Source organism: Phoca vitulina, unplaced genomic scaffold (assembly GCF_004348235.1).
Source record: "Phoca vitulina isolate PV1807 unplaced genomic scaffold, GSC_HSeal_1.0 scaffold87, whole genome shotgun sequence".
NCBI lineage: Eukaryota > Metazoa > Chordata > Mammalia > Carnivora > Phocidae > Phoca > Phoca vitulina.
The window spans coordinates 975,890-1,003,277 of NW_022589790.1; the positions used below are offsets into that span (position 1 = coordinate 975,890).

The 27,388-nt window shown below is 60.7% G+C and overlaps 3 protein-coding genes across 4 annotated transcripts in view; 1 reads left to right on the forward strand and 2 right to left on the reverse strand.

Moving 5' to 3' along the window:
- SQSTM1 (sequestosome 1) overlaps positions 1 to 291 on the reverse strand; it is a 22,955-nt gene extending 22,664 nt beyond the window's left edge. The window contains exon 1 of the mRNA XM_032395720.1: positions 97 to 291. The gene's annotated coding sequence lies outside the window, so the exon portion shown is untranslated. The remainder of the gene's footprint in view (positions 1 to 96) is intronic.
- Positions 100 to 9,834, forward strand: MGAT4B (alpha-1,3-mannosyl-glycoprotein 4-beta-N-acetylglucosaminyltransferase B). Its single transcript, XM_032395727.1, has 15 exons — positions 100 to 198; positions 5,356 to 5,541; positions 5,633 to 5,773; positions 5,860 to 5,993; positions 6,410 to 6,456; positions 6,769 to 6,882; positions 7,064 to 7,139; positions 7,263 to 7,377; positions 7,734 to 7,876; positions 7,985 to 8,092; positions 8,253 to 8,446; positions 8,813 to 8,891; positions 8,974 to 9,061; positions 9,150 to 9,262; positions 9,350 to 9,834. The coding sequence occupies exons 1-15, from the start codon at positions 102 to 104 to the stop codon at positions 9,371 to 9,373; spliced, it is 1,659 nt and encodes a 552-aa protein (XP_032251618.1). The 5' UTR covers positions 100 to 101; the 3' UTR covers positions 9,374 to 9,834.
- A 906-nt stretch (positions 9,835 to 10,740) lies between these two features.
- On the reverse strand, positions 10,741 to 13,152 carry LTC4S (leukotriene C4 synthase). Of its 2 annotated transcripts, XM_032395726.1 has the most exons (5): positions 13,057 to 13,152; positions 11,476 to 11,575; positions 11,294 to 11,364; positions 11,134 to 11,215; positions 10,741 to 10,989 (listed from the first exon to the last, which is right to left on the reverse strand). In XM_032395726.1, exons 1-5 carry the CDS (start codon positions 13,112 to 13,114, stop codon positions 10,848 to 10,850), a joined length of 453 nt encoding a protein of 150 aa, XP_032251617.1. In that variant the 5' UTR covers positions 13,115 to 13,152; the 3' UTR covers positions 10,741 to 10,847. The 2 variants fall into 2 exon arrangements, with proteins under 2 accessions (XP_032251617.1, XP_032251616.1); XM_032395725.1 differs by having other exon boundaries at positions 11,134 to 11,364.
- Positions 13,153 to 27,388: the final 14,236 nt, after the last annotated feature.

The following is a 27,388-nucleotide window of genomic DNA, read 5'->3' on the forward strand; positions in this document are numbered from 1 at the left end:
CCCCCCCGCAACCCCGCCGCCGCCTCCCGGCCCCCGCGCCCCGGCCCCGGCTCCCCGGGCCATGCGGCCTCGGCCCCGCCGGCGCCCGCCGCGCACCCGAGATGAGGCTCCGCAATGGCACCTTCCTGACGCTGCTGCTCTTCTGCCTGTGCGCCTTCCTCTCGCTCTCCTGGTACGCGGCGCTCAGCGGCCAGAAAGGTGAGCCCCCGGGCCCCGCGCGCGTCCCACAGCTGGCCGCACCTGGGCGCCGGCCGCCGGAGCAGGGTCCGGCCGCTGGGCGCGGGAGGCGGCCGGAAGCCGACGCAGGCGCCCCTTCCCCGCCCGGGCGGCGCGGGAGGACGCCCCTCCCTCCTCGCCCCCACTTGTTTGCTGCCGGAATAGCGAAATTCTCCTCCGGCCTGGGCTGGGCCGCCGGGGCCGAGCGGTCCGCGGGGGCCCGGGGCGGCGCTCGGGACCGCGGGACCGGCCTCCGTGAGGACGGCTGCGCCCATGCTCGGGCTGCTCGCTCCCACCGGCGACCCGGGGACCTTGGAGTTTCCAGAGAGGGACAGAGGCACAAGGTCAGGAGACGGTTGTGGCCAGGTGGCCCCCAAGGTACCTTCTCCGGGCACTGGGCAGGAGCAGGTACCGTGTTCCCGAGACAGGTGTGAGGGGGGCAGCCGGACGTCCGGGCAGCACCCTCCACCCCACCACCTCTCCGCGCCCCCCCCACCAGCCTACCGTGGGGGGCTGCTCCCCGGGGCCTCCGCACCCCTCCTCCGTGACATCTGGCCCCAGGATTCCTCTGCGGGGACCTGGGCGCTGGCCCGCCGCCGGCCTCGCGACTAGCCCGCCCGGCCCCCGGCTACCCGTCAACTTATTTTGTGTGGTCCCCTCGGACCTCCGGCCCCCACCTGAAGTTTGGGCAGGCTGGCCAGTCTACCAGCACGGTCCTCCGAGCTCGGTCTGCACACCTGGGGCTGGGCGTAGGTGCAGGCCCCAGCACTGGCTGGAGTCGCCTCGTGTTGGTTGGGACGGCGGGGGCTGAGGAGGCCCTCACAGGCCTTGTCCAGCCGGCCTGCACCATAGGAACCTCCGGGAATAGCTGCTTCCTTCCTGCCTCCTGGCCTTCCTGCTGGAGGTCTAAGCAGGATCAGGCTGAGGCCAGCTGACCCCCTGCCTCCCTCCTACCTCCTGCTTCCCTCTTTCTCAACCCTGTGGCTACATGAAGCTGGAGGAGGAATGACTGAGGGAGGATCTGGAACCTTCCCGACCCTCCCAGCCCGAACGGAGCTGGGCCTGACCCTCCTGCCTGACCAGCCCAGCCTACTGGAGTCCACCAACCTGTCTGGGTCGGGGCCTCAGGGCTCCAGGAGCCCTGAAGGGAGGTCCCTAGGGCTTGGCACAGGGAGGGAATGGCTGGGGCAAAGTTCTCTGGAAGTCTGTAGGTAGGGTGTGTCACCTGGGAGAAGGCATGAATGGGGCAGAGTCCTCTGTAGGGGGGTGTGTCACCAGGAGGAAGGCATGTTGGACCTTTGGGAGAGTAGCCACATAAGCCGACTGGCATGGAGACCAGGGTGGGGCTAGATCTAATGGGTGGGGGCACATCTGTCTGCTCGTGGGTGGGTTGATGAGCCCTTGCACCCCGTCCTCGGCCAGGCCGCAGTTCCTGTGTGCCTCCTGCAACAGCCACGTGCCCCCAGCCTGACGTCAGGAGTTGCAGTGCAGCTCACCCCCCCAAGCCCTTCTCTGGGAGCCTGGCTGGCCCCAGGGAATGGACCTCCAGGAGGGCAGATACCAGGGGCTCCACCTAGGGCTCACCGTCTCTGAGCGGGTCATCCAGGAGGCTGGCAATCCAAGGGCCTGGGGAGTGGGTAGAGCACCCCAGCCAAAGATGTGTGGGGCTCAGTGGCAGGGGTCCCCCCAGAAGCCCAAGAGCCCGTGAGGCATTGCGAGGGGGTGACCGGGCACTTCCCTGTCAAGGGCTATCCCTGTTTTAGGGGGCCTGGCAAAGCCAGGTCTTCGGAGACCTCAAGAAAAGCCTGAATCTGGGCCCTTAGGCAAACCCTTCTCCTTCGTACATGTAGGCACCTGCGTGGGGAAGCCGGACCTGACCCCAGCTTCCAGCTGCAGTGAGTGAGGGGTTTAGGATAGGGCCGGCACAGGCGCCAGTACTTAGGGGAAGGCCAGAGGGACCCAGATCTGTAAGAAAGGTGGGCTGGGAGCCAAACAGGAAGGAGGCAGCGGGAGCAGGTGGCTTCCCGGAAGCCCCGGGCCAAGGGCCAGGAAGGACACCCAGGCCTTGGCCAGCTGGACCCTGGATCCGGGTTTGGGACCCACTTTCATGTCCAGCCTGGACCAGATCTGTGCAACAGCCCCACTAGCCCTCAGACTCCGGCCCTCAGCCCAGCACCTGCTGAAGGCCCGTCCCCAGGGAGAGCAGCAGACCCTGCGGGCCGGCCTCAGCCCTCCCCCACATCCCAGCACGCCGGACTCCAGCGACCACCGACACCCTCCTTGACCCCTGCGAGGGGTGCTTTGCAAGGCCTGGAGAGGAGAGGGACAGCTGGCCCTCTCTACGCCCTGGCCCCACCTGCACGTTAACCCCACACCCTAACTGGGCCTGGCACCTGCTGAGCCCCTCTGAGCCTGCTTCCCCTTCCCTAAGTACATGGCACATGGTCTGTGCCCGGCTTGGCTCTTAAATCTGTTTCTTCCATCAAGAGGGAACCAGGGCAAGACTGTGGTCCATGGGCCTCAGGTGTCCTGATTACTCTGCCTTCGGGTGGGGGGAGGGGTGGGAAAGGTGCCACTAGTCTGGCCCCAGCTGCCCCAGCTGCCGGCCTTCCCTAGGGCCAGCTGCACCTGGGGCCCGGCCCTCCACCCTTCCTCCCTGGGTTGGGAAGGTGCGGAGAGAAAGAGAAGCCAAAGCGCCCTCAGCCCTAGCTCCCAGGACCTTCGGTCCCGCCCCTGAGAGGCCAGGGGCTCCCCAGGCCTTTGCCCCTCGCCTCCCTTGAGCTGCCTCCCCTGGCCCATCCAATGCGACAGTCCAGCCACCCAGCCCGAAAAGGTCGTAGGGGTGCCAGGATGGCTTGGCGGAGCCCTGGCACATAAGGCTCAGCCCCGGGAGCGGCAGGCACAGAGCTGGAGTTTCTGGCTTTGAGAGGCAGAGACAGTGGACCCAGGAGCAGAGAAGTCAGGGACGTCGGTCCGGCTGGGGGCCTCGCAGGCAGGGCAGGAGGGACAGGGCCTGCGGCGTGGAGGGAAATGGCAGAAGGGTTGGTGTGGGCAGGAGTCAGGGCCCATCCCCTCCCGATAAACAGAGGCAGTTCAGCACCTGGGTTGGGGAGAGGCCCCGAGGAAAGGAGGCCAGGGTAGGGGGCAGGCTGTGCCCAGGCCTCGGTGGCCAGGGTGACTCAGGTGCCCACGTGGCTTGTGTGCCCAGGCAGGTGAAGGTGGAACTGAGCTCAGCCTACTTAACGGAGAAGACCAGGGAGGGGCAGCAGTCAGAGGGGAGAGAGGCCTCCCCCACCTTCACAGAGCAGCTCTGAACTCCCTCCTGGGGGCCTGGGCACCTCCAGTCCCCCTTCCCTGTGGGGCAGCTGCCCCAGAGGAGGACGCTCCTGGCGCCTGGTGCCACCCCACTCTGGGCTGGGTGGGTGAGGGTTTGATGGGGGTGGTTGGCTCCTGCTCAAGGGGTCAGGTTTCCAGGGTAACCCGGCCACTGAACCCAGCGCAGAGCCTCACAGATCTTGTAACCCGACTCTCGCCTCCCTCCCCCTGCAGGGCTGTGCCTATGGGGCAAGCAGATGAGTATGGAGTGCCTTAGAGAGGGCCTGCTTTGCTCACCTCCCTGGCCTCCCCCTCTGCATTCCCCCCACCCTGGGCTACCCCTCCCTCTTCCCCTGGGATTTAGCTCTTAGACCTCTGCCCCGTGCAGCTTAAGGGGGGGCGCGGTATTCTGAGATGACAGAACTTTGCCTTGGTCATGGCCTTTGGTGCACATAGCGGCACTATCCCAGGGCATTCTGGGGGCTGGGATCCCACAGGGGAATCAAGGAACAGAAGAGCTGCCTAGGGAATGAGAGGGGAGTTCTTGAAGGTTTCCTAGACTTGAACACTAGACTTTGAAACTAGGCCTCGAAGGCTACATGGGTTTTCATTAGACCCAGAAGAGAAAGGGGCTCGCAGGCAGAAGAGACGGCACATGCAAAGACACGGGAGACAAGGAAAAGCCGTTGTCCGGGATGGCAAATAGAGCAGAAGCGAGATGAGAACAGTCCTTGAGTGCACAGCCCCGTGGGACCGGCTGCACCGGCCTCGGGGGGGGGGGGGGGGGAGGTGTTGTTTGTCTTATTCTTGCTCACTGGTCCTGGCCAGACCAGTGGAGCCAGGTGCTTGGCACCCTGCGGATCCCTTTCCACTGTCAGGAAGCCCCACCCTGGTGGTGCTCCTGGCCTGCCTACCATGCGGTAGCTGGGGCCCGGCTGGAGGTTCTGACACAGGTCCTCCGGGGAGGGGGGGCGTGCAGACGCCTCGAGGTGGCTCATGCCCAGGACAGGTCTCCAGAGAAGCAGGTCTGCGGGCGTTGGGAGCTGTGTCGCCCCACTGCTGCGGACTCACTGAGTGACCCGGGAGTAGTTCCTCCATTTCATCTGCTCCTCGGAGCCCTGGGAGCCCTGGGAGGCCGTTACTGCAACAGCCTCCCCCGGAGGGAGATGGAGAAGCCAGAGTCGGTGCTTAGCGCAGAATGGGCACCGGAGCCCTGTCCTACTTGGAGGACAGGATGAGCGCCCAGGGAGGGTTATCCCCAGAGGGCCCTGGGGGGAGGGTGAGCTGCCTGGGACCTCCTCTGTGAGCACGAGTGGGGAGCAAAGGGCAGAGGCCGAGGGGAGGGAGGGGCACAGGCCAGGGAGCTAAGAAGCCTCTTGAGGAAGGGCTGGGTCCTTGTGCCCTGGATGGGCCGTCGGGCATCGCACCTCCTGGAAGGAGCAGATACGGCAAAAAGAAGCAAGAGGGGGACTTTGGGAGCCACTGGGTGAAGATTCAGTCCAAGGATTGCCCCACCTGGGGCTGGAAGGATCCTGCAGCCCTCCCTCAGATGTCTCCTCAAAGGTGAAGATAGCAGGGTAGGGGGAGAGTACTGGAGAGTACCAATCGGACCAGTGAAGATTTTTCTCCCCCCAGTGTGTCATCAGTGTGACCTCAGAGTGACCCTTATGTACACTCCCCCACACACACACACGCGCGGAGCTGGCATGTGGGCAGCACAAGAACAGATGCAGATGGGCACGAAACTGTGGGCGCTGGTACACTCAAGGGGCAGTAGGTCAGTGCGCGGCTGCCCCCTGGTGACAGCGTGCGAACCACCCACAGGCGATGTGGTGGACGTGTACCAGCGGGAGTTCCTGGCGCTGCGTGACCGGCTGCATGCGGCTGAGCAAGAGAGCCTCAAGCGCTCCAAGGAGCTCAACCTGGTGCTGGACGAGATCAAGAGGGCCGTGTCGGAGAGGCAGGCGCTGCGAGAGGGGGAGGGCAATCGCACCTGGGGCCGCCTAACTGGTGAGCGCTGGAGCCGCGCCCGCCGCGGCCGGGGAGGCGGGGGCTGATGGCAGGCCGCCTCGTCTGACCCGTCCCTTCCCGACCCACCCAGAGGATCCGCGACTGAAGCCGTGGAACGTCTCCCACAAGCACGTGCTGCACCTGCCCACCGTCTTCCACCACCTGCCGCACCTGCTGGCCAAGGAAAGCAGCCTGCAGCCTGCAGTGCGCGTGGGCCAGGGCCGCACTGGAGGTAGGGGCGGGTCCCGGGAGGGGCCGGGGGCGGGCGGCGGTCCCTGGCATCCGGCCGGTACCGACTCTCCGCGCCCCCCCCCGCAGTGTCGGTGGTGATGGGCATCCCCAGCGTGCGGCGCGAGGTGCACTCGTACCTGACGGACACGCTGCACTCGCTCATCTCGGAGCTGAGCCCGCAGGAGAAGGAGGACTCGGTCATCGTGGTGCTGATCGCCGAGGCGAGTGGGCTGGGGGGCGGGGGTGGGAGCATTCAGAGAACACAGGGCACAAAATAACAAGAAGGAGAAATGAAAACCGAGCAACATTCCGGAGGAAAAAACTATCAGAGGTTCAGTTGTCAAGTTTCATTCACAAATTTATGAAGACAAGTTAAAAAGAAAGAACCATTTCAGCGCCCCCTGGTGGAGACGCCAGTGACCTAGGTTGCCCCACCCCCAGGGCCCCAGGGGCCCCTGTGCACCCGGGCCCCCCCCCCCCCCCCCCCCCGGCCCAGATTTACTCGGCCCTCAGGATGGGGGGCTCACTCCCTCTGTGCATGGGGTCATCTGAAGCCTGCCCCCTTCCCCCCCAGCCCCTTCTTCCAGGCCCTTTGGGGTGGCAGCAGGCTTAGGGAGGGCACTTGGTCTCCCCACAGACTGACCCACAGTACACCTCGGTGGTGACAGAGAACATCAAAGCCTTGTGAGTACTGACGGACCCATAAAGCTGGTGGGGGGTGGGGCTCTGCGGGGTGCGGGGCAGGCAGGTCTGCCTCCCCTGCATGATCCTGCCTTCCCCCTGTGGGAAAGGGTGCTTCCCCTCTTTGCTGAAAGAGGGTGGGTGCGTAGAGGTGGCCCAGCCCCTCTGGAGCCTCACTGCCTCCGTAGGGTGGCTGTGCCGTTGGGTGATGGCTGCCTGCTGGGCCTGAGCAAAGGGACAGGGTCTGGCTAGCTCAGCGCTGCCCCAACTGCTGTGCCCCGAGGCTGCACACCCACTGGACTCCCGTCCCCCCAGGTTCCCCACGGAGATCCATTCCGGGCTCCTGGAAGTCATCTCCCCTTCCCCCCACTTCTACCCTGACTTCTCCCGCCTCCGAGAGTCCTTTGGGGACCCCAAGGAGAGAGTCAGGTACGAGCACTGCCCCCTTCCCCATGCCCCTGGCCACCTGCCCAGCTGTGTGAGAACCCGGTCTGTCGGTGCCCAAGTCCCAGGCACTTCATTGCAGTGCGTCCGTTTCTCCATCGGAGGACCGCTGCATGGGGTTGGGGCGGGGGGTCGGAGCTCCTGAGCCCCTGCCCCTGCCCCGCAGGTGGAGGACCAAACAGAACCTCGATTACTGCTTCCTCATGATGTATGCGCAGTCCAAAGGCATCTACTACGTGCAGGTCAGCACCGGGACCCTGCTTTGCCCCCCACCGGCCCTGGACCCTGGCTGGGCCTGGGTGGTGAGCCCCGCCCTGTCCCTGTGCCCATCCTGAGTCCAGCCCCCCTTCTGCCCCCCCATGCAGCTGGAGGATGACATTGTCGCCAAGCCCAACTACCTGAGCACCATGAAGAACTTCGCACTCCAGCAGCCCTCGGAGGACTGGATGATCCTGGAGTTCTCCCAGCTGGGCTTCATTGGTGCGCCACCCCCCGACGCCACCCCATGCCGCAGACCTGACCAGGGCCCCTCAGTTCAGCCGACATCTGCCTCTCTGTCCTTGTCCCTGCAGCCCTGGTACCACACAGGGTCATACTGGCAAGCTCTTCCGGGAGGGTCCCCTGCGGCCCCAGTGGGCCTGTTCCCACCCTCCCTCTGCCTCCAGATGTTGGGCTCACCACCCCCGTCCGTCCCCTAGTGCCCGCACCTGCCTGCAGCTGCCCATAGGGCTTGCTGCGCGAGCCTCCTTAGAGAACCCCCGCCACAGGGATTAAGGGGAAGTAGGGCAGGGCAGAGCTGCCCACCTAGCACCCTTTCCCCCCTTTTCCACCCCCAGGGAAGATGTTCAAGTCACTGGACCTGAGCCTGATTGTGGAGTTCATCCTCATGTTCTACCGGGACAAGCCCATTGACTGGCTCTTGGACCACATTCTGTGGGTGAAGGTCTGCAACCCCGAGGGGGGGGGGGGGGGCGGGGGGGCCCCCCCCCAGGGGGGGGGGGGGGGGGGGGGGGCACGCAGCCTCCAGCATGGACCATCACGAGGAGACAGCGGAGCTGAGCCCTCGGCTATCCCCATCCCTCTGCAGAAGCACTGCGACCGGCAGAAGGCCAACCTGCGGATCCGCTTCAAGCCATCCCTCTTCCAGCACGTGGGCACGCACTCCTCGCTGGCGGGCAAGATCCAGAAACTGAAGGTGGGTTGCGCCACCCTCGGGCCTGGCTGGGGACAGGCTGGGGATGGGCAGAGCCCGGGGCTGCGGGGGGAGGGGGAGGGGGGGGGGGGGGGGGGGGGGCAGGGCAAGTCTCTCTCTAGAGGGGGCCCTCTCCAGCTGCGCTGTCCCTCCTGGGTGGCAGGACAAGGACTTTGGGAAGCAGGCACTGAGGAAGGAGCACATGAACCCACCCGCCGAGGTGAGCACAAGCCTCAAGACATACCAGCACTTCACTCTGGAGAAGGCCTACTTGCGTGAGGATTTCTTCTGGGCCTTCACGCCTGCTGCCGGGGACTTCATTCGCTTCCGCTTCTTCCAGCCGCTGCGTCTTGAGAGGTCAGTGCCCGCACCCATAGGTCCACCTTGGGGGAGGGGCAGGGTGGCCACCAGGGGATAGGCCTCACCACCTGCCCCTCTTGGGCCCCCAGCGAATCACTTAATCTCACCCTGCCTCAGTTTCCTTATCTGAAGAGTGGGGTTCATCATGGTAGCTACTAAGACTAAGGCAGTGCCCACAGGAGCTCTGTGACAGTGGCCCATCACCTTCGTCCCTGGTTGCACAGCCCAACGGCTGCCCCCCCACCCTGGGGTGGTCCCCAGCCTCACTCAGCACCCCAGGGCCCACCTGCTACACTCCTGGGCCCGGCCGGGCCTTTTCTCTGCCCCACCTGCACAGCAGCTCACGGGCCTGTCTGGCCGCAGGTTCTTCTTCCGCAGCGGGAACATCGAGCACCCAGAGGACAAGCTCTTCAACACGTCCGTGGAGGTGCTGCCCTTCGATGTGAGTGTGGTAGGGGGTGGATGTGCTTGAAGGCCCGCCCCTCCCACAGCCACTGGCTTCAGCCCCTTTATGTTGCCCCCAGAACCCCCAGTCAGACAAGGAGGCCCTGCAGGAGGGCCGCTCAGCCACCCTCCGGTACCCTCGGAGCCCTGACGGCTACCTCCAGATAGGTGAGTGGGGGGCCGGCAGGTGGAGATGGGGGGGAGGCTGGGCTGGGCGGGGGTCTGGGGGCAGTGGCTCAGCGCTGCCCTCCCCCAGGCTCCTTCTACAAGGGTGTGGCAGAGGGCGAGGTGGACCCTGCCTTTGGCCCCCTGGAAGCACTGCGCCTCTCCATCCAGACAGACTCCCCAGTGTGGGTCATTCTGAGCGAGGTAAGCGGGGCAGGTCAGGGACCTCTCCACGGAGCCCACCTGCCGAGCGCTGAGGCCCCCAGCTGACCCCGAGCCCCGCTCTTCTAGATCTTCCTGAAAAAGGCCGACTAAGCGGCGGGCTTCTGAGGGTGCACTTTGGCTGGCCCTGAAGCCCCCTGGGAGACCTGGGACGTCGTCGCTGCCGCCCCCGGAGGGCCCGGCGCCGCCGCCCCAAGCCTGAGGGGTTCTGCCCGGCGCCCCGCTCCGCAGGCCTGGGATCGCCGCTGGCCCGGAGGCCCCAGGAGCTGGTGCTGCCCCCGCCCGGCCGGCCGCGGGAGGAGGCAGGCGGCCCCCACACTGTGCCTGAGGCCGGCCCGTGCATCCCGGCCGGAACCGTTCGCATCCCCGGCCGGCTTGAGCCAGGCCGTTTTAAAAGAGCTTTTTCCTGGGCGCCCGCTGTCTCCGGCGCGAACACTGGAATGCATATACTACTTTATGTGCTGTGTTTTTTATTCTTGGATACATTTGATTTTTTCACGTAAGTCCACATATACTTCTATAAGAGCGTGACTTGTAATAAAGGGTTAATGAAGTGCGTGCCTCCAGTGTGAGTGTTCCGAGAGCTCCGGCTGGTGGCGGGAGGCCAGTGCCACCCGTGCCCGCTGCCACCTCGGCCCTCCGTGCAGCGCCGCACGACCTCGGCTGCCGGGTGGGTGCCTCGCGGGTGGAGGCGGCGCGGAATCGGGGGCCCGGCGCCCAAAGCCGCCTCTGCTTCCTGACCGCCGCCCCCCGCCCCAGCGCGCCCCCTAGCTCCCATCGTCCGGCTCCAACTGCCTGCTCCTCTCAAGCCCAAGGCATCCCGGATCTCCCACTTCGTGAGTCCCAGCCCTGCCCTCGTCCACGGTCCCCAAGGCCCCGCGCACCTTCCGCCACGCCCCCCACCCCCCAGTCCCTGACACGTTTCAGGGTCTGCCGTCCCCCTCGGGGGCCCGTGCACGCGCGGCTGCCCTGCCTGGAAAGCTCCTCTCCTCTGGCGTCTCGGCTAAAAATTCACCTCTTCAGGGACGCTCCGTCCGGCCAGCAGGCCCTGCCCAGGTCTGGTCCCCCAAGCACGAGGACGTTTCCCCCCCCGAGAGCGCCTGTCACAGCTCCACTGCCCGCACTGGTCGTCGCCCCCACGGCTCCGCCGCGGGGTGCCCTGAACACCCACACCGCGTGCTGCTGGACGCCGGGCACCGAGTGCGGACCGGAAAACGGCCCTGGTGTCAGCTGTGAAAGCCGGGGGACGAGGAAGAGGGCGGCTGGGGGACCGTGAGGAGGCGGCAGGCCTCAGAGGAGGGCACAGGCGAGGAGAGCGCTGAACGCAGGGAGGAGGCGCCGCGGGTGAGCCCCCGCGAGAAGGGCGGCCCCGGTTCTCCCGCAGCCCCGCCCCGGGGAGCGCACCCGACTGCCGCGGCCCCGGGCTGGGCACCCCTCCGACCCAGAGAATGCGCTCGGGGTCCGGTCATCGGCACTTTAATTGGAGATTGGGATGGGGCGAGCACCCCTCCCGTCCTCCCGGAAGCCCCGGCTCTTCTCCGGTTCCGCCGACCGGGCGTCCTCCGCCTCAGGCCCCGGGCAGCAGCTTCCCGAGCCGTCCGAGGAGCGCGGCGCGCAGCGCGCCGGGGAGAAAGTGCACGAGCAGGCCGAGCGCCGCCAGCGCCACGAGCAGCCAGAGCGCGCGCGCGCTCGCGTACAGCGGACTCAACCTGCGGGCGGGGCTCAGCGGGGAGGCGGGGCGATCGCGGCCCCGCCCCCCGGCCCGGGCCGTCAGGACCCCGCCCACAAGCCCCGCACGCCCTCCCGTTTCCCCGGCCCCTCTGACCTCCCCGGAGCCCCGCCCAGGCCCTCACCTCTGCTGCGCCGAGCGCGCGTAGCCCTGGAAGTAGCGGAGGCGCGCGAACAGGTAGACCAGCCCGCACAGGGCCGCCGTGCCTGCGGGAGGGGCAGGCTGAGCCGGCTGGCGCGGGACCCCGGGGCGGCGGGGCGCGCGCGCCTGTCCCGAGCGCAGACCTTCGTGAAAGAAGATGCCGGCGACCCAGAGCGTGGCGAGGAACAGCGGGAAGTACTCGCTGCAGTTCACTCTGCGGTGGGGGCGGGCGGCATGAGGGCGCCGGCGGGGCGTGGGGGGCTCGGACCCTGCCGCTACCCGGGCTCGCCCCCTTCCTGCCCCGCGCCCTCCCGCCCAGCCTCACTGGGCTCGGTAGACGCGCTCGAACTCCGGCGGCCCGGTGGTGAGCGGCGGCGACACGCGGAAGGCCCTGCGCGCCGAGATCACCTGCAGGGAGAAATAGGCTGGGGGGCGACGATGGGCGGGAGTCAGGTCTGGCTGCCCCGAGGCCCGCACCCTCCGTCGCGTCCCCACCTTTTCTCCTCCTTTCTCCACGCTGACCTTGTCACGACTCCCCTTGAAAGCCCTCCTGGAAAATAAAGTCCGGCCAAGGGGATCTCTCGCCCCCACCCCTTGTTTCTGGGCCTGCCCTGTATCCAAGATGCTCAAGAGGGAGGGCAGGGTGCGGGCCTGGGATGCCAAGAGACCCTGTTCCCCCACTCCCACCCCACCTCCCCAGGTACACCTGTACCCGGAAGGGACCTGCAAGCTCAGGACTTTGCCCCTGAATCATTTGACTTGCAAAACACAGGCAAATGACCGGCTCCCACTCTTTAGGCATGGACCTAGACTTCGGGGGTCCCTGAACAGGGCATACCACCAGGGCTTGAGGGCAGAGGTGGCTTCCCTACCAGGTATGGGGGAGCACACACCCTGTGATTTATAGTTCCTGGTCCCCACCTACAGGGCCCGCTAGGCGGGGAGGATCTCTTGACCCTACATCAGGCCAGGATCACTCAAGCCCGGGCCCTGTGCCTCCAAACTATGGTATGGGCTCCCACCTGAATTTCTCTGTTCGGGTGTTCGGACCCCGACCTAAATCTCACAGACATCCCCTCCCCTACCCCCAGGTGGTTGCTGCTGGGACTCTTCTAGGCCCACCCCGGGGCCTCCTGGGGCTCTGTCTCCCTCCATTCCAGCATGGGTGGGTGTGGAGGGTGGGCTGGCCCCAGAGGATCTAAGTGCACAGGGGCCTTCTCTTGGCCTCAGGCCAGGTCCCCACCACACACACACAGCCCCAGTGCTGGTTGTCTCCAGCTGCCTTCCAGCAAGGGCATGTGTATCATCAGTGTAGGACCTAGAGGGGGGCCTGTGGCTCCATGAGGAGGGGCTACGAGCCAAGCTTGCTCGTGCAGCAGGAGATCAAGTCAGCCTGTCTGCTCCGGCCCCCGCGGGGCCCGGCCCAGGCTGTGCTTTGTCCTAGCCCCTACAGCCTGGGGTAACGGTGGCCCAAGTGGCAAGAATATCTAGCCTGGGAATGTGTCCTTTAGGGCCAGTCTAAAAGGCCACCACACAGGCCCCTTTGGGGGCTCAGGGAGCAGGTTCCAACCCTGTGCAGCTCCATGTGGATCCCAGCATAGAGAGGATGCCTTTGAAGGCAGAGCTGGGCCCTGCTGGGACCAGTGGGAGAGGGCAGGATCAGCTGGAGTAGGGCTGCACCAGGCCCACGGCTGCCCCTCTTCTGGACCCACCGCCAGGACAGTGTAAGCTTCTCAGCCTTCAACTGGGGTGGGAAGAACTGGGGCCCCAGGAGACTGGGCTAGGGGCCCTGCCTCTGCCCCTCCCCCGCCCTGGGCCCTCCAGCCCCTCCCCAGGGCCTGCAGGGCAGAGGGCAGGCTGCAGGAGTCCAGGGCCCACCCCCCTCCCCAAACAGGAGCCAGCTCACCTTGCAGCAGGACTCCTAGGAGGGTGACAGTGGCCAGAAGAGCCACCTCGTCCTTCATGGTGCTTGGCTGCTCCACGGGGCCCCCGAGCTGGTGTGTGAAGAGAGTCACTGGGGAGCTCTTATCAGCTCAGAGGCTGGCCTGGAGGAAGGCTGGCCCTTCTCCCCGCCCCTTCTCAGTGGAGGGGGCCTGAGGGAGGGGTATGACCGGCCAGCGAAGTGCAGAAGCCTGAGCAGGCAAGGCAGGCGGAAACTAGGGCCAGACAGAGCCCCGGGAAGGATGGAGCAGCGGGCTGGGGACAGCCCGGCCACTTCCTCCCAGTCATTCTTTTTTTTTTAATTTTTTTTTTAATTTTTTTTATTTTTTATTTTTTTAAAGATTTATTTATTTGAGAGAGAATGAGAGAGCACATGAGAGAGGGGAGGGTCAGAGGGAGAAGCAGACTCCCTGCCTAGCAGGGAGCCCGATGCGGGACTCGATCCCGGGACTCCAGGATCATGACCTGAGCCGAAGGCAGTCGCTTAACCAACTGAGCCACCCAGGCGCCCATTCTTTTTTTTTTTAAAAAAATATTTTATTTATTTATTTGACAGAGAGAGACACAGCAAGAGAGGGAACACAAGCAGGGGGAGTGGCAGGCAGAGGGAGAGGGAGAAGCAGGCTTCCCACTGAGCAGGGAGCCCGACGCGGGGCTCGATCCCAGGACCCTGGGATCATGATCTGAGCCGAAGGCAGACGCCCAACGACTGAGCCACCCAGGCACCCTCTTTTTTTTTTTTTAAGATTTTATTTATTTATTTGAGAGAGGGAGAGCAGAAGGAGAGGGACAAGCAGACTCTGCACTGAGCGCGGAGCCTGATGCAGGGCTCGATCCCACGACCCTGAGATCATGACCTGAGCCGAATCGAAGAGCCGGTTGCTTAAAGGACTGAGCCCCCACCCCCCAGGTGCCCCTTCCCGGTCGTTCTTACCCCTTCTGTGACCACAGCCTGTGCGGTCACCCGAGCACACTGCCGCCTTGTCGACCCTGCGTCCTCCAGGCCCTGCACCCTCAGCAGGTCCCAGTTGGCTCTCCGGACCTCCCCTTGTCCTGGGTCCGCTTTCAGGAAACCAGAGGCTCTGCCCTGAACCCTCCAGGCCCCCCCGCTGCTACCACTTTCCACTGATCTTCAAGTCCTGCTCATTCTCAAATCCACCCCCAGCGCGACCTTCCGAGCTTTGCCCTGTCCCGGTCATCTCTCCTCGGGGCACAGATCACGGGCTTCTCGAGGGTTCCCAGCCCCGACCCCACCCCCACCCATACATATGCCTGTTTCCCCGCGGCCCAACCAGGGCTGTTCTGGAACATGGAACCCTGATGCGGGGCGGTCCCCGCACCCAGACCACACTGGGCACAGCCACATCCCTGTTCCCCTCAGGAAACCTGATGCCTGCCAGCCTCACAGCTGCCTGGGCTCCGTGCACACAGGCCGTCCCGAAGACGGCCCTGCCGACCTGGCACGGGGCTCAGCCCACTCAGGATCGTCGTCGAGCCCATGCTTTCCTGGGGCTCTGACCCCAGAAGGGTCACCTGCTGTTTCCACCTGCCCAGCGTCCCTCCCTCGGGAGGTCCCAACCCTTCCCCTTCCCAGGTCCTGTGGTGTGGACAGAGCTAGCTGCCTGCCACCCCTGCCCCCAAGGCCCGAGGGATGGACATGTGAGTCAGAACTGACTGTGCCGGCCAAGGCTAACTCAAGAGGGTGAGAAGCAGTTCTGGAAACTTCCGTAGAACTTTGGGAAAGGGAACTCAGAGCAGGGAGGAAGATTTCTGAGGGTCCTTTACGGCCACTGGCCACCCTGAGGAGGAGAGAGCCATCACGAGGCCACACTTGGAGAAGAGAGGTGGCTGATGTCCTGGAGAAGCTTACACTGTCCTGGCGGCGGGTCCAGGGGCCACCTTGCCTGGCACGGCCCTCTGGCCAGGCAGCCTTTCCGTTTTGTAAGATAGCCACTTCTCGGGGAAGGGGGTGGGAGGATGGGTTAGCCTGGTGATGGGTGTTAAAGAGGGCACGTTCTGCACGGAGCACTGGGTGTTATGCACAAACAATGAATCATGGAACACTACATCAGAAACTAATGATGTAATGTATGGTGATTAACATAACAACAACAAAAAGACAGCCACTTCTCCTTTCGGCTCAGGCTGGTTAGAGGGCTTTGGTCAGCAGTGGCAGAGTCCAGACTGATACACACGCACGGGCAGGCCAGGCTGCGGGAGGCTCGGAGCGGCTGGGTCTTTGGGGCGACCGCCACTGCATTTAGTCTTGGGCCATTGTGATGCCCCGGCACCCTGTGCCTGGTCACTCTGGGGGAGTCTCCCCACATCAGCGTCCTGGGACCTCAGGAGCTCTGTCCTTGCCACCCAGGGTCGTGGCACCCTGAGATAAGGTTCTCAGTCAGCAATCTGATCGGCTGTGCAGGGCTGTCTATGCAAGGGAGAGATTCGGCGCCCCTGAATCCCGCACATAGCTTTTATTTTGTTTTTTTATCAGAAAAGCCAGGACAGATGCCTCCAAGCGTGGGAAAGGAGTACAAAGGGATGGCAAATACCTGGAAGCGGGCTTGCATTCTCCCCTGGGCATAGGCATGCAGGGAGTCAGACATGGGATAAGGGAGGAGCGGGATGTTCACGCTAGCGCCAGGTGCAGAAAGGGGGGACTGAGGTTACATTCCTTCCTGGCTCCTAACTCATGCCCTGCCCCCCGGGGATCGTGGGATCCTGCTCCTACCGGGCCACTGCGTTCAACGGCCCGAGAACAGGAACGCTGCCGCCCTTTCAGCTGCTCCCACACTCACCCCTTAGGGCTTACGATGTATTCCTCAGAGTACCTCCACAGCCCAGCTGGCCTCCTTTCTGGCTGCCCCCCAAGCCTGGGTTCCAGCCTGAGAGCTTTGTACCCTGCTGGGCTCCCCAAGAGCCCCTTTCCTCGCCCCTCTCCTGGCCTGGCCAGTGCCCAAGGAATGCCCTTTGCCATCAGGGCCCCCAGGGCCCCAGCTGCTCCCCAGGGGGCACTGCAGGGGTGGGGCGCCACGTCTGCGCCCCGCTTTACACCAGCTCCGCCGTCACCGCAGTAGATGCTCCGCGGTAGAGACGTGACCGACGGAAGCCCGGAAACAGACCGGAGACGCGCCCTGCAGCTCGCTCTCGCTCTCGCTCGCTCTCTGCCGCTCGGCCCCCTTCCTCCCTGAAAGCGGTCCTGGCCACAGCCCCCTTGCTCCGGCCTCCCGTCCAGCCCCCGCTGGGCCGTCTGCGTGGACCACGCGTGTCCCCTGCACTCATGGCCTGGGTCTCCCGGGGCCCCTGTGCTGGCCGCTTGTGGGAGCTCACATGTGTGTCTGGGGGTCTCCACACGTTCCAGGAGCTCCCCTCTGCCAAACCCTCATTTCCTTTGAGGCTTAGATAGCCTCCCTTCCAGGCTGATCCGCCGGCAACAGGAAGCTGAGGCCTAGCACAAGCAGCTTCTGAGGAAGTTCTTGGGCAGATGTCCAGGCCGTCAGTGGGGTCTCCACCCCTGGAGCTCTCCCCAGACCTTTCCATCTGCACCTCCCTCCCTCTGCCCGCGCCCAGCCTCTCAGGGCCCTGCCTGGGCTGGGCCTGCTCAGGCTGACCGAGGTCTCGCCCGAGGCCCCTCCGGGCCCGGCCCACCGAGCCACCCTCCTGTGCGGCCCTGAGGTGCTAATATCATGAAGGAAGCAGAAAAGTCCCTCCCTGAGCCCCTGCAGGATGCGCCGCTGTGACCCTGGACCATTCCCTCCATGCTGCAGTCCCTACAGGGCCCTGAGGAACATTCTGGAAGCTGAGCTCATCAAGGACCTCTGAGTGGAAGAGCTAGCAGAACCATTTTGTTGAGAAGAAACCACAACTTCAGAACAACAGACCATGATAAACAGTACAGAACTCAGACGATAAGCTAAATTTTAAAAAAATAATAAAAGGGGAGTTGGGGGGGGCACCTGGGTGGCTCCGTCGTTAAGCGTCTGCCTTCAGCTCGGGTCGTGATCCCAGGGTTCTGGGATCGAGGCCCGCATCGGGCTCCCTGCTCTGCGGGAAGCCTGCTTCTCCCTCTCCCACTCCCCCTGCTTGTGTTCCCTCTCTCGCTGTGTCTATCTCTGTCAAATAAACAAAATCTTTAAAAAAAAAAAAAACGGGGGGAGTGGCGGGGGGTGGGGGGTGTGTACCTGGCTGACTCAGTCGGTTGGAGCTCATGACTCTAAATCTTGGGACCCACACTGGGTGTGGAGATTACTTAAATAATAAACTTTAAAAAATGTTAAAATTATTTTACTTACCAAAAAAGTTGCAAAAGTACACAGTTCCCAGATACCCTTTGCCCAGCTTCCTCTAATGTTAAAATCTGGTATGGCAGGGGGCACATGGGTGGCTCAGTCGTTAAGCGTCTGCCTTTGGCTCGGGTCATGGTCCCAGGGCCCTGGGATCGAGCCCCACATCGGGCTCCCTGCTTCTCCCTCTCCCACCCCCCTGCTTGTGTTCCCTCTCTCGCTGTGTCTCTGTCAAATAAATAAAATCTTTAAAAAAAATCATAAGGAAGAGAAAATACATTTACAGTCCTATACAGTATTTATTGAAAAAATTCCGTGTATAAGTGGACCTGCGTGGTTCAAACCCGTGTTTTTCAAAGGCCAACTGAATACCTCAATGAAGTTGTTTTTATGCATAGTACAAAGAATGTTTGTATATGCTTGACCGAGCTTCCTCAAATGCTAGCATGTTATGTAACAATGGTATAATGATTACGACCAGGAGAGTAACATTGATCCGGGACTATTAATCTATAGACCTTATCCAGATTTCAATAGTTGTCCCATAATGTCCTTTTACTGGTCCAGGATCCAATGGAGGATCATGTGTCCTTAGCCTCCTCTGGTCTGGGACAACTGGACGGTCCCTCAGCCTGTCTTTGTCTTTCATGATCCCGGCACTGTTGGGGACCGCCAGTCCATTCTGCTGTAGAATGGTTGGTTTGTCTGATGTTGTCACGTGGTTAGAATGAGGTTAGACTCAGTTTTGACAAGAATGCACAGAAGTGTCGCGTGCCCTTCACATCAGAAGGGCCATGAATTCCACAGGTTACCACCGTAGGCTTTGGAAGAAAGGAAGGAAGGCAGGAAGGGAGGAAAGAGAGGGAGGGAGGGAGGAAGGAAGGAAGGAAAGGGAGGGAGGGAGGGAGGAAGGAAGGAAGGAAAGGGAGGGAGGGAGGAAGGAAGGAAAGGGAGGGAGGGAGGGAGGAAGGAAAGGGAGGGAGGGAGGGAGGAAGGAAGGCAGGAAGGAAAGGGAGGGAGGGAGGAAGGAAAGGGAGAGAGGAAGGAAGGAAGAAAGGGAGGAAAGGGAGGAAGGAAGGAAGGAAGGGGAGGGAGGGAGGGAGGAAAAGGAGGAAGGAAGGAAAGGGAAGGAGGGAGGGAGGAAGGAAGGAAGGAAAGGAAGGAAGGGAGGGAAGGAGGAAAGGGAGGGACTGAGGGAGGGAGGGAGGAAGGAAGGAAGGGAGGGAAGACCTCTGATGCTGGTACATCTTGCTCCTGACTTTCAGCCCAGCCTGCCCCCAGCCCACGCTCCACCAGCAGAGTCCCTCACTGATTCATGGCTCTGACCTTGGTCTTGCTCAGCCTAATGCCCTTCGGACACTGGGGCCCCTTAGGCACCCGCCAGGACTCCGGAGACCCTTCCCTGGCTGCCCTTTGTCCCTCTCTGTTTTCCTTGGTGGGTTTTCTAGCTCCGCACCCTTCCGGGAGGGCCTACAAGGAGAAGCCTGTGTTCCAGGCTCGGCATGGAGTGGATGCTCAAAGAACCAGACCCATGAAGGAGCAAACAAAGGGCAGCCCAGCTGGTCTGGCGGTCCTGCTCCCTCGCCCTGGAAACCACTGAGCTGATGGTGAGCAGACAGTGACCGGAGTACACAGGACACATCCCTTCAGGGGAGGATGGGGCGGGGGGCACTGGCCACAGTGTCACAGGTTTTCACAAGGACCCCTGGCCTCCGCTTCCGTCGGTGGGTTCTGGGTCTGAGCACTGATTTGGGTTTGGAAACGGGCAAGGGACGTGCATTCCCACTGGCTCGGCTAACTTGGCTTTCGGCTTGTCCGTTCTTGATCTCCTTTGGTTATATCTGAGTGTATCCCCATCAGCTGCCTGCTTCTCTCGTCACTAGGTACCCCACTTTCTGAGAGCTATCGCTCTAGACCCTGCCACTTTTTTTTTTTTTTAAGATTTTATTTATTTATTTGAGGGGGGAGGGAGAAGCAGACTCCCAGCTGAGCAGGAAGCCCGATGCGGGGCTCGATCCCAGGACCCTGGGATCATGACCTGAGCCGAAGGCAGACGCCCAACTGACTGGGCCACCCCGGTGCCCCAGACCCTGCATTCTGATGGCGCCAACCATCATGGTTGTCATTGACACCTGGCTTCTGACAGGTGTGTGCTCTGCTTTATTATTACTGCCTCTTCCCGTCTCCATTGTTCCACAGGCACCCTGTTCTTTCGTCCGTCCCTTACCACCCATCCCAGAGCACAGCGGCCATGGGGAGTCGGGTAACAAGCCCAAGTGTGTTCTGGGCCTCCCAAAAAGAGTCCTAGCCAAGTTCCACTTCACAGTGAATGAGCCGGGCTCGAGAGCCCTGGGTCATTTCCCTTGTTCCTAGATGTATCCTTGGCCGGTCGCACTGGGCGGTTGGCATGGTGCGAAACAGAGTTTGCACAACGTGGCTGTCCTTGTAGGGTTGGCTCTTGGCTGACATCCGCTAACTTAGGTTTCGGGAGGGTTCCCACCATTAACTGATAAGAATGACCCCACTGTGCCTAACCTGTTGGGGTTTATGGGGAGCATCTGCTCTCCTCTGGGGCGTCTGGAACTGTGGTTCCTGCTAGACGGGCGGTACCTACATGACCAGCCCCCCAGTAAAAACCCGGGGTGCGGAGGCTCTGGTGAGCTTTCCCGGTCGGCCAGATTCACACGCGTCGTCACATCTTATTGCTGGAGGAATGACGCCTGTCCTGTGCGACTCCAGAAGCTTGCGCCTGCCTCCCTCGTCTCCACCCCACGGGCCTTCTGCCCTGTGCTGATTGCCCTGCACCCACCGGCCCGAATCCGGCATGGCCTTCCACTGAGTGTCGTACTCGGAGCCCCGCTACTGCTGAGTCCTGGGGCTTCTCCCAGAACATCACGGGCCCCGGGCTGGACTTGGGGACCCTGTGACACAGGCAGGTCCACACACTGGCTCCTTGACCTAGACAGTGGGAGGTACTGGGGGAGAAAAGCCAAGTGGCATCTCCTAGAACGGTTACCCAGTCACCAAGCGAGTACATTAAAGAACGAGGTTGCCTGGGAGGAAGCTGCCACACGGAAGGCCTTGGCTGTTGGAGGGCGGTGGCGCTCATCGCGTCCCCACGCTGTTCACCAGGCTGGCCCCTGCGGAGCCGAGGAGCCCGGCCCCCCAGCAGCGGCCCTACCAGGCGTGACAGTTATCAGCGCGCACTTCCCGGCTCGAGTGGCCGACGCGCGGCCCCGGCTGCTTCATTTCCTCTCCTGCGTGGAAAGAGGACGGGGAGCAGTTCGCACTCCCGGCGGACGGACAGCATTACACGTGTAGTCTCGCCCCAGGACTATTTGAAGGGTCCCACTCTCTCTGCCATAACACAGTTCGGAGGGGCCCTGATGCTCTGGGCATTCCCCCCAAACCACCTGGGTCCAGTATTGGGCCGACGTCGTGCGATTGGTCAGAGGAGCAGGAAACGCCGAGTACATCGGTGGCCTTGCTGAGACATGCACACTGCGGGGTGGGGGGCGGCCAGGGACTCGTCCCCTCCGCGACCTGTCGCACATCCCCTCGGAAGTCAGTACAGGTCATTGCACTTTGCACCTCCTACCATGAGAAAAGGAACTTGGTAGGTCTCCTTGGGTTTGGGAAGCAGCATATTCCGCCCTGGGGGACCCTACTGTGACACATTTATTGGATGACACAGAAGGCTGCCGGCTGTGCTCAGGGCCTAGGGCAAGGAAGAGGCTTTGCAGTGGGGACTGCGGAGCAAGCACACCCCTTCTTGGTCCACCAGGCTCAGCAGATCCCCTGGGGCTGGAAGTATCTGTGATAGAGAAAGAGATGTATTGTATTTCCGGCAAGCACCAGTAAGGGTCTAGCGCACAGCCCAGGGCCCTGGGGCGAGGCTGTGCCGTTCCCCTCAGGAAATGTACATCATTCCGAATATGAAGCGAAACTGGACCATGGGGCCATGGGACACTGGGGCACCAAGTAAGTATGTGGCCAGAGCAGCCTGTCATCTCAGCTGGTTCTAGGGGACCCAACAAGTCACAACAGAGGACCATCATGCAAGGGAAGAGACGCTTGGTATTGGCTGAGTGGGGGCCTGGGCACACAGAAGTGCCCGGGTCACCCACCACTGCAGCCCAGCACCTCGGACGCTTAACCGGGTGAGCCACCCTGGGGCCCCTATTGTCTGTTTTTTTTAAATTGAAATTAATAGGGGTGCCTGGGTGGCTCAGTCGGTTCAGCGTCTGCCTTTGGCTCAGGTCATGATCCCAGGGTCCTGGGATCGAGCCCCGCATCGGGCTCCCTGCTCAGCAGGGGGAGTCTGCTTCTGCCTCTCCTCTCCCTGCCGCTCCCCCTGCTTGTGCTCTCTCTCTCTCTCTCAAATAAATAAATAAATAGAATCTTTAAAAAATAAAATAAAAATAAAAAAGACAATAGCATTATCGAATCAACAGACTTTCACGAGGTATTGCCCGTCCTTATGGCAAAAGAAACCCCAGGATTCGGAGCTGTGTTGCACTGTCAAGGGCGTTTAGTCTCCTTTAGTCTGGAAGACTTCATCGGTTCACAGATCTTTGTCTTTCGGGAGAGCAGGCCAGTTATTTTGCAGAAATCTACTGATTTGGGTTTATCTGAGGTTTCCGCTGATGACAATCGATCATGCGCTCTGAGCAGGAGAGTCAGGGGAGAGGTGCTGTGTTCCTCTTGAGGAACTGTCAGGAAGATATGTGATGTCAGTGTGTCCTGTTCCTGAAGATAGGTTTGGTGTTTTCTTTTTTTCCCTCAGAAGACTTTAAGTAATCTCTACACCCCCGAGATCGAGTCGCATGCTCTATCGAGTGAGCCTTGTTCCTGGAAATGTTTCAATTGTGCTGTTAACATGGGGTCTGCTGGTTTCTCTACTGTAAAGTGAGATCTGCAAGCACTCTCCGCACCCCGACTCTGTCCAAACCCCTCGCACGAAGGGACTTTGCCCAAATTCTGCCATGGCTTCTGGCAGCCTAAGCCTAAGGCCACTGGGATGACCCAGCCCCTTTGAGTGCCAGTCTGGAAAAGCTAAAGGCTGACGAAAGAATTTACTCTTTGTTCCAGCCAACTCCAGATCAGCTCCTGACCCCCCGTTCTTAGAGCCTTTATATAAAAACCTTACACCTGTTTAAGTCCCTTCTCTGAAATGTCCCTTTGAAATGTCATCCTCAGGAAGGCTGGGGGGCCTCTGTCTCCCAGTCTCTGAAGGAGGGAGAAGCCTGATTCACGAAGCGCCTCATCGCTTTGACGATGACAATGACCAGCCCTCTTACCTGCTTCTTGTGATTTTTCAAGAAATCTGCTGGAGTCCCCAATCTGTTTTTACCTCCTGCACCTCAAGCCTGGCTTTGTTGATCTTTGACAAAAAATTACTCTCTGTCCCATTGAAACGTCTCTTTGTCGGGTCACACTTTGAGATTCTAGGGAAAAAATCCTGTTACTCCTCAAACTTTCACTGATGACTTTTTTTTTTTTAAAGATTTTTATTTATTTATTTGACAGAGAGAGACATAGGGAGAGAGGGAACACAAGCAGGGCGAGTGGGAGAGGGAGAAGCAGGCTTCCCACTGAGCAGGGAGCCCAATGCGGGGCTCGATCCCAGGACCCCGGGATCATGACCTGAGCCGAAGGCAGACGCCTAACGACTGAGCCACCCAGGCGCCCCTCATGGACTGCTTTTAACAACCATTAGTGATTCTTGCCCAAGTCACTTATTATGATGATGGTGGCCAAATGGTGATTTTCTAATTCCGTTCTTTTTACATTCATTGGTGAAAAAGAGCGTCCCCTTCTGGTCCACTTATTTATTTCTTTGAATCACTGTGAATTCATAAATTCTTAAAAATAAATTCATATTTTACTCAATACGTTATACTTCTTCGTTATTATTTATTGGGATGTCCATGCTGTCCACGGCTGGCCAGTGGGCACCCCTTCTCACTGGTTCCTGTGTCCTTTGGACATGGCCCCACCTGCCTTGGAGCGTTTCCTTATTTTCGATCACAAGATTCCCAGAGTACGTCTCAGTACTTTCCCTACCCTGGCCCTGGACTCAGTCATGTGTCCAAGGGCAAGAAGCCCTGTTCTTTTATGGATGATGGAATTTAGAGACCAAGCAAGGTCTGGGCCCGGGTGTGCTCACTGCAACCAGGGTGTCACTCACAGCATCCACGCTCTCTTGATGGAGAGAACTGGGAAACAGATGTGTGTATGTATAAACATATGTCGAGGGGCGCCTGGGTGGCTCAGTTGATTAAGCGTCTGCCTTCTGCTCAGGTCATGATCCCGGAGTCTCAGGAATGGGTCCCGCATCGGGCTCCCCACCCAACGAGGAGTCTGCTTCTCCTTCTGACCCTCCCCCCTCTCATGCTCTCTCTCTCACTCTCTCAAATAAATAAATAAAATCTTTAAAAAATATATGTTGTTAAAAAAAAAATTCAAGGACACATACCCTTCCCAGTGTCCAACACCCAGCCACCCCATCCCTCCCACCCCACCCCCCACTCCAGACTGTTGAATCTCAGATCTGTACCTCTGAAACAAATAATGCAATATATGTTAAGAAAGAAAAAAAGAAGAAGAAGAATGTAGCAAGAGGGGAAGAATGAAGGGGGGGAAATCGGAGGGGGAGAAGAACCATGAGAGACGATGGACTCTGAAAAACAAACTGAGGGTTCTAGAGGGGAGAGGGTTGGGAGGATGGGTTAGCCTGGTGATGGGTATTGAGGAGGGCACGTTCTGCATGGAGCACTGGGTGTTATGCACAAACAATGAATCATGGAACACTATATCTAAAACTAATGATGTAATGTATGGGGATTAACATAACAATAAAAAAATTAAAAAAAAAAATTCAAGGAAATGTGAAGATCTCAGTGGCTTTAATATTAAATGATTCATGAATCAGGAAGCATCCCCATCTACAAGTAGAGGGGAGCCCCAAAGTGCTGCAGAAAAGGAAAGGTTTTTATTTATTTTTATTTTAAAGATTTATTTATTTGACAGAGAGAGCGAGAGAAGGAACACAAGCAGGGGGAGTGGGAGAGGGAGAAGCAGGCTTCCCGCAGCGCAGGGAGCCCGATGTGGGGCTCGATCCCAGGACCCTGGGATCATGACCTGAGCCGAAGGCAGAGGCTTAACGACTGAGCCACCCAGGCGCCCCTAGGAAAGGTTTTTAAAGGCAGGACTTACAACTAATCTACGACTAACTTCCTGAGCACCTGCTTCTCCTGCGCAGGCCCCCACCCCGCCCCGACCCCTTTTCCTGAGCTTTCCCCTTTCTTTTTTTTTTTTATTTATTTTTATTTTAAAGTTTTTATTTATTTGACAGAGAGACACGAGAGAGGGAACACAAGCAGGGGGAGTGGGAGAGGGAGAAGCAGGCTTCCCGCGGAGCAGGGAGCCCCATGCGGGGCTCGATCCCAGGGCCCCGGGATCATGACCTGAGCCGAAGGCAGCCGCTTAACGACTGAGCCACCCAGGCGCCCCTGAGCTTTCCCCTTTAAAACCCTCCGGCTTCCCTTGGGCGGAAAAAATGGTCTTTAAGACATTAGTCCACCGGCTTCCCAGGCTGCCGGCTTCCTGCATAAAGCCTTTCCTTTCCCACCATCATTTGTCTCTGGGATATTGATTTTCCAGCAGCGAGCAGCTTCCCACCCGGTTCTCTGTCCCGTAACAATATTATATAGATACTGATTTAAATATCATGGCCAATGAGACTTTTTGGTGACATTCCCTGAAATTCTCTACCTGTGTATTTACTTATTTTTTAAGTACCGTCTACACCCAAAGTGGGAAAAGATCGAGAGTTGCATGCTCTGCCCATGGAGCCAGCCAGGAGCCCCCTCCACCACATTTTTAGAAGAGCTTAAAGTCAGTTAGAAAGCGCCCCACCACCCCCCCCCCGCCGCAACGCTGAAATTGCTAATTTTCCAGAAGCCCCATGCAGTGTGATAGGCCGCGGGGGCTGGGGGGTGGGTGCGGAAGGACCCCTTTTCATTACCGCAGGCTCTTCCAAGAGACTGAAAGAGGGCGGGACCCCCAGTTTGGGGGCAGGAAAAAAAAAAGCCTTTGAAATGCTGATGAACTTAACACTTAAACGCAAGACCTCTGGTTGGCACTGAGCGGGTTGCTCAGAAACAGAGGGTGTGGGGGTTGCGTCCGGATTTGGGGGTTGCGTCCGGAACGTGCAAGCTTGTAGGAGAGGCGAGGGAGGCGAGCAGGGCACGGGGCCCGCTGAGCTGGGACGCGGCGCAGCCGAGCCCCAGCCCGCCGCCCCGCGGCGCAGCCGAGCCCCAGCCCGCCGCCCCGCGGAGGGGGCCCCCCGCAGCTGGGCCGGCCCCCGGGGTGGTTCCCGAACCGGGGTGGCAGGTCGGGCCTCGGCACCCCCACAGCGACCAGGCATTGAACGCGGGCGGCGCGGCGTGGGGGAGTAGGGAGCCGCGCGGCCCCCGGGGCCCAGCCGAGTCCCTGGGAGGATCCCTCGGCCCCCCGCCGGCCGCACTGGGGGCGCGCCACAGCGCCGCCTAGAGTCCGCACCTTGCACCACTCGGGTCCTCTGCACAGCAACTGTAAGTCCGATTGCCCTCACCGTCAGCTAGCACGTCAGCTTACCTGGAGCGGCCGCCCAGACCCATTTCCCGGGAGGGGGACGAGGCCCTCGTCACCCAGCACTAGCAAAGCATGGTGGCCGCCCCTGTCCCCTCGCCGCCAAAATTGTACCAAGAGGCGCACCAAGGGGTCAGCGGGGTGGCATGCATTCTCTCTCTCCAGCGTGGAACCTCCCCCTCCTCCCTTGGTGGTCAGGTCAGGGCCAACCCCTCCTGCCAGGTCTCTGGACACAAGGAGCTCCAAGGCCCAGGAGGCAGCTGTAGCGTCGAGCCTAACAGGACTCCTGCTGCGTCTTCCGGCGGCTATGTTGTCCCTTCGGGAGCCAGGGTCCCCGGACACACACAGCCTGAAGTTGCAGGACGGAAAGCACAAGCTCTCCCGGGGGTCTCGGGAGTGACAGCATGCAAGGTCACTGCCTCCGCTGCCGGTTCCCCCTCCATGGCCCGGTCACTGATCTGGGGTGCATGCCCCTTCCTAGAGGATGGCACCCTCTCCTTGCAAGGTCTTATCACTGAGCTGGCCCCTGACCTGTCCTGCTCTCCTGCGCAGCAGCCCCTGGGTGTCCAGAGGGGACGGCACATTGGATCCTGTGCCGTGCTGCCCGAGGCGGCTTTGCTGTGCAGAGACGCTCCGGCCAAGGGGACAAAGGACAGACTCTGTAGTGGCAGGTCAAACACTCTGGACCCTCACGGGCAGGACAGCCAGAGCCACACCTGGACTCTGCATCCATTCCAGGGCGTGTGAATGGCTGCTGCCAAGGACCCCAAAGACAAAGACTGAGGAACCGGCACGGGTCAGGGGAGACGAAGGAGTCTGGACAGCTCAAATGCAGGGTGATCCTGGATGGGCTCCCAGAGCAGGAAAAGGGGCATTACAGGACAGCTCTGGACGTCTGAATAAGTGACAGTCTTTGGTTCAATGTTAAGTTCCTATTTTTATTTTATTTTTTTATTTTTTTATTTTTAAGATTTTATTTATTTATTTGACAGAGAGAGACACAGCGAGAGAGGGAACACAAGCAGGGGAGTGGGAGAGGGAGAAGCAGGCTTCCCGTGGAGCAGGGAGCCCGATGCGGGGCTCGATTCCAGGACCCTGGGATCAGGACCTGAGGCGAAGGCAGACACTTAATGACTGAGCCACCCAGGAGCCCCTTAAGTTCCTATTTTTAATTTAATCTTTTTTAAGTAGGCTCCACACCCAGCGTGGAGCCCAGTGCGGGGCTTGAACTCACATCCCTGAGATCAAGACCTGAGCTGAGATCAGGAGTCGGATGCTTAACCGACTGAGCCAGCCAGGCACCCCTAATTTCCTATTTTTAATAATTATACTGTTAGGGCGCCTGGGTGGCTCAGTTGGTTAAGCGTCTGCCTTCGGCTC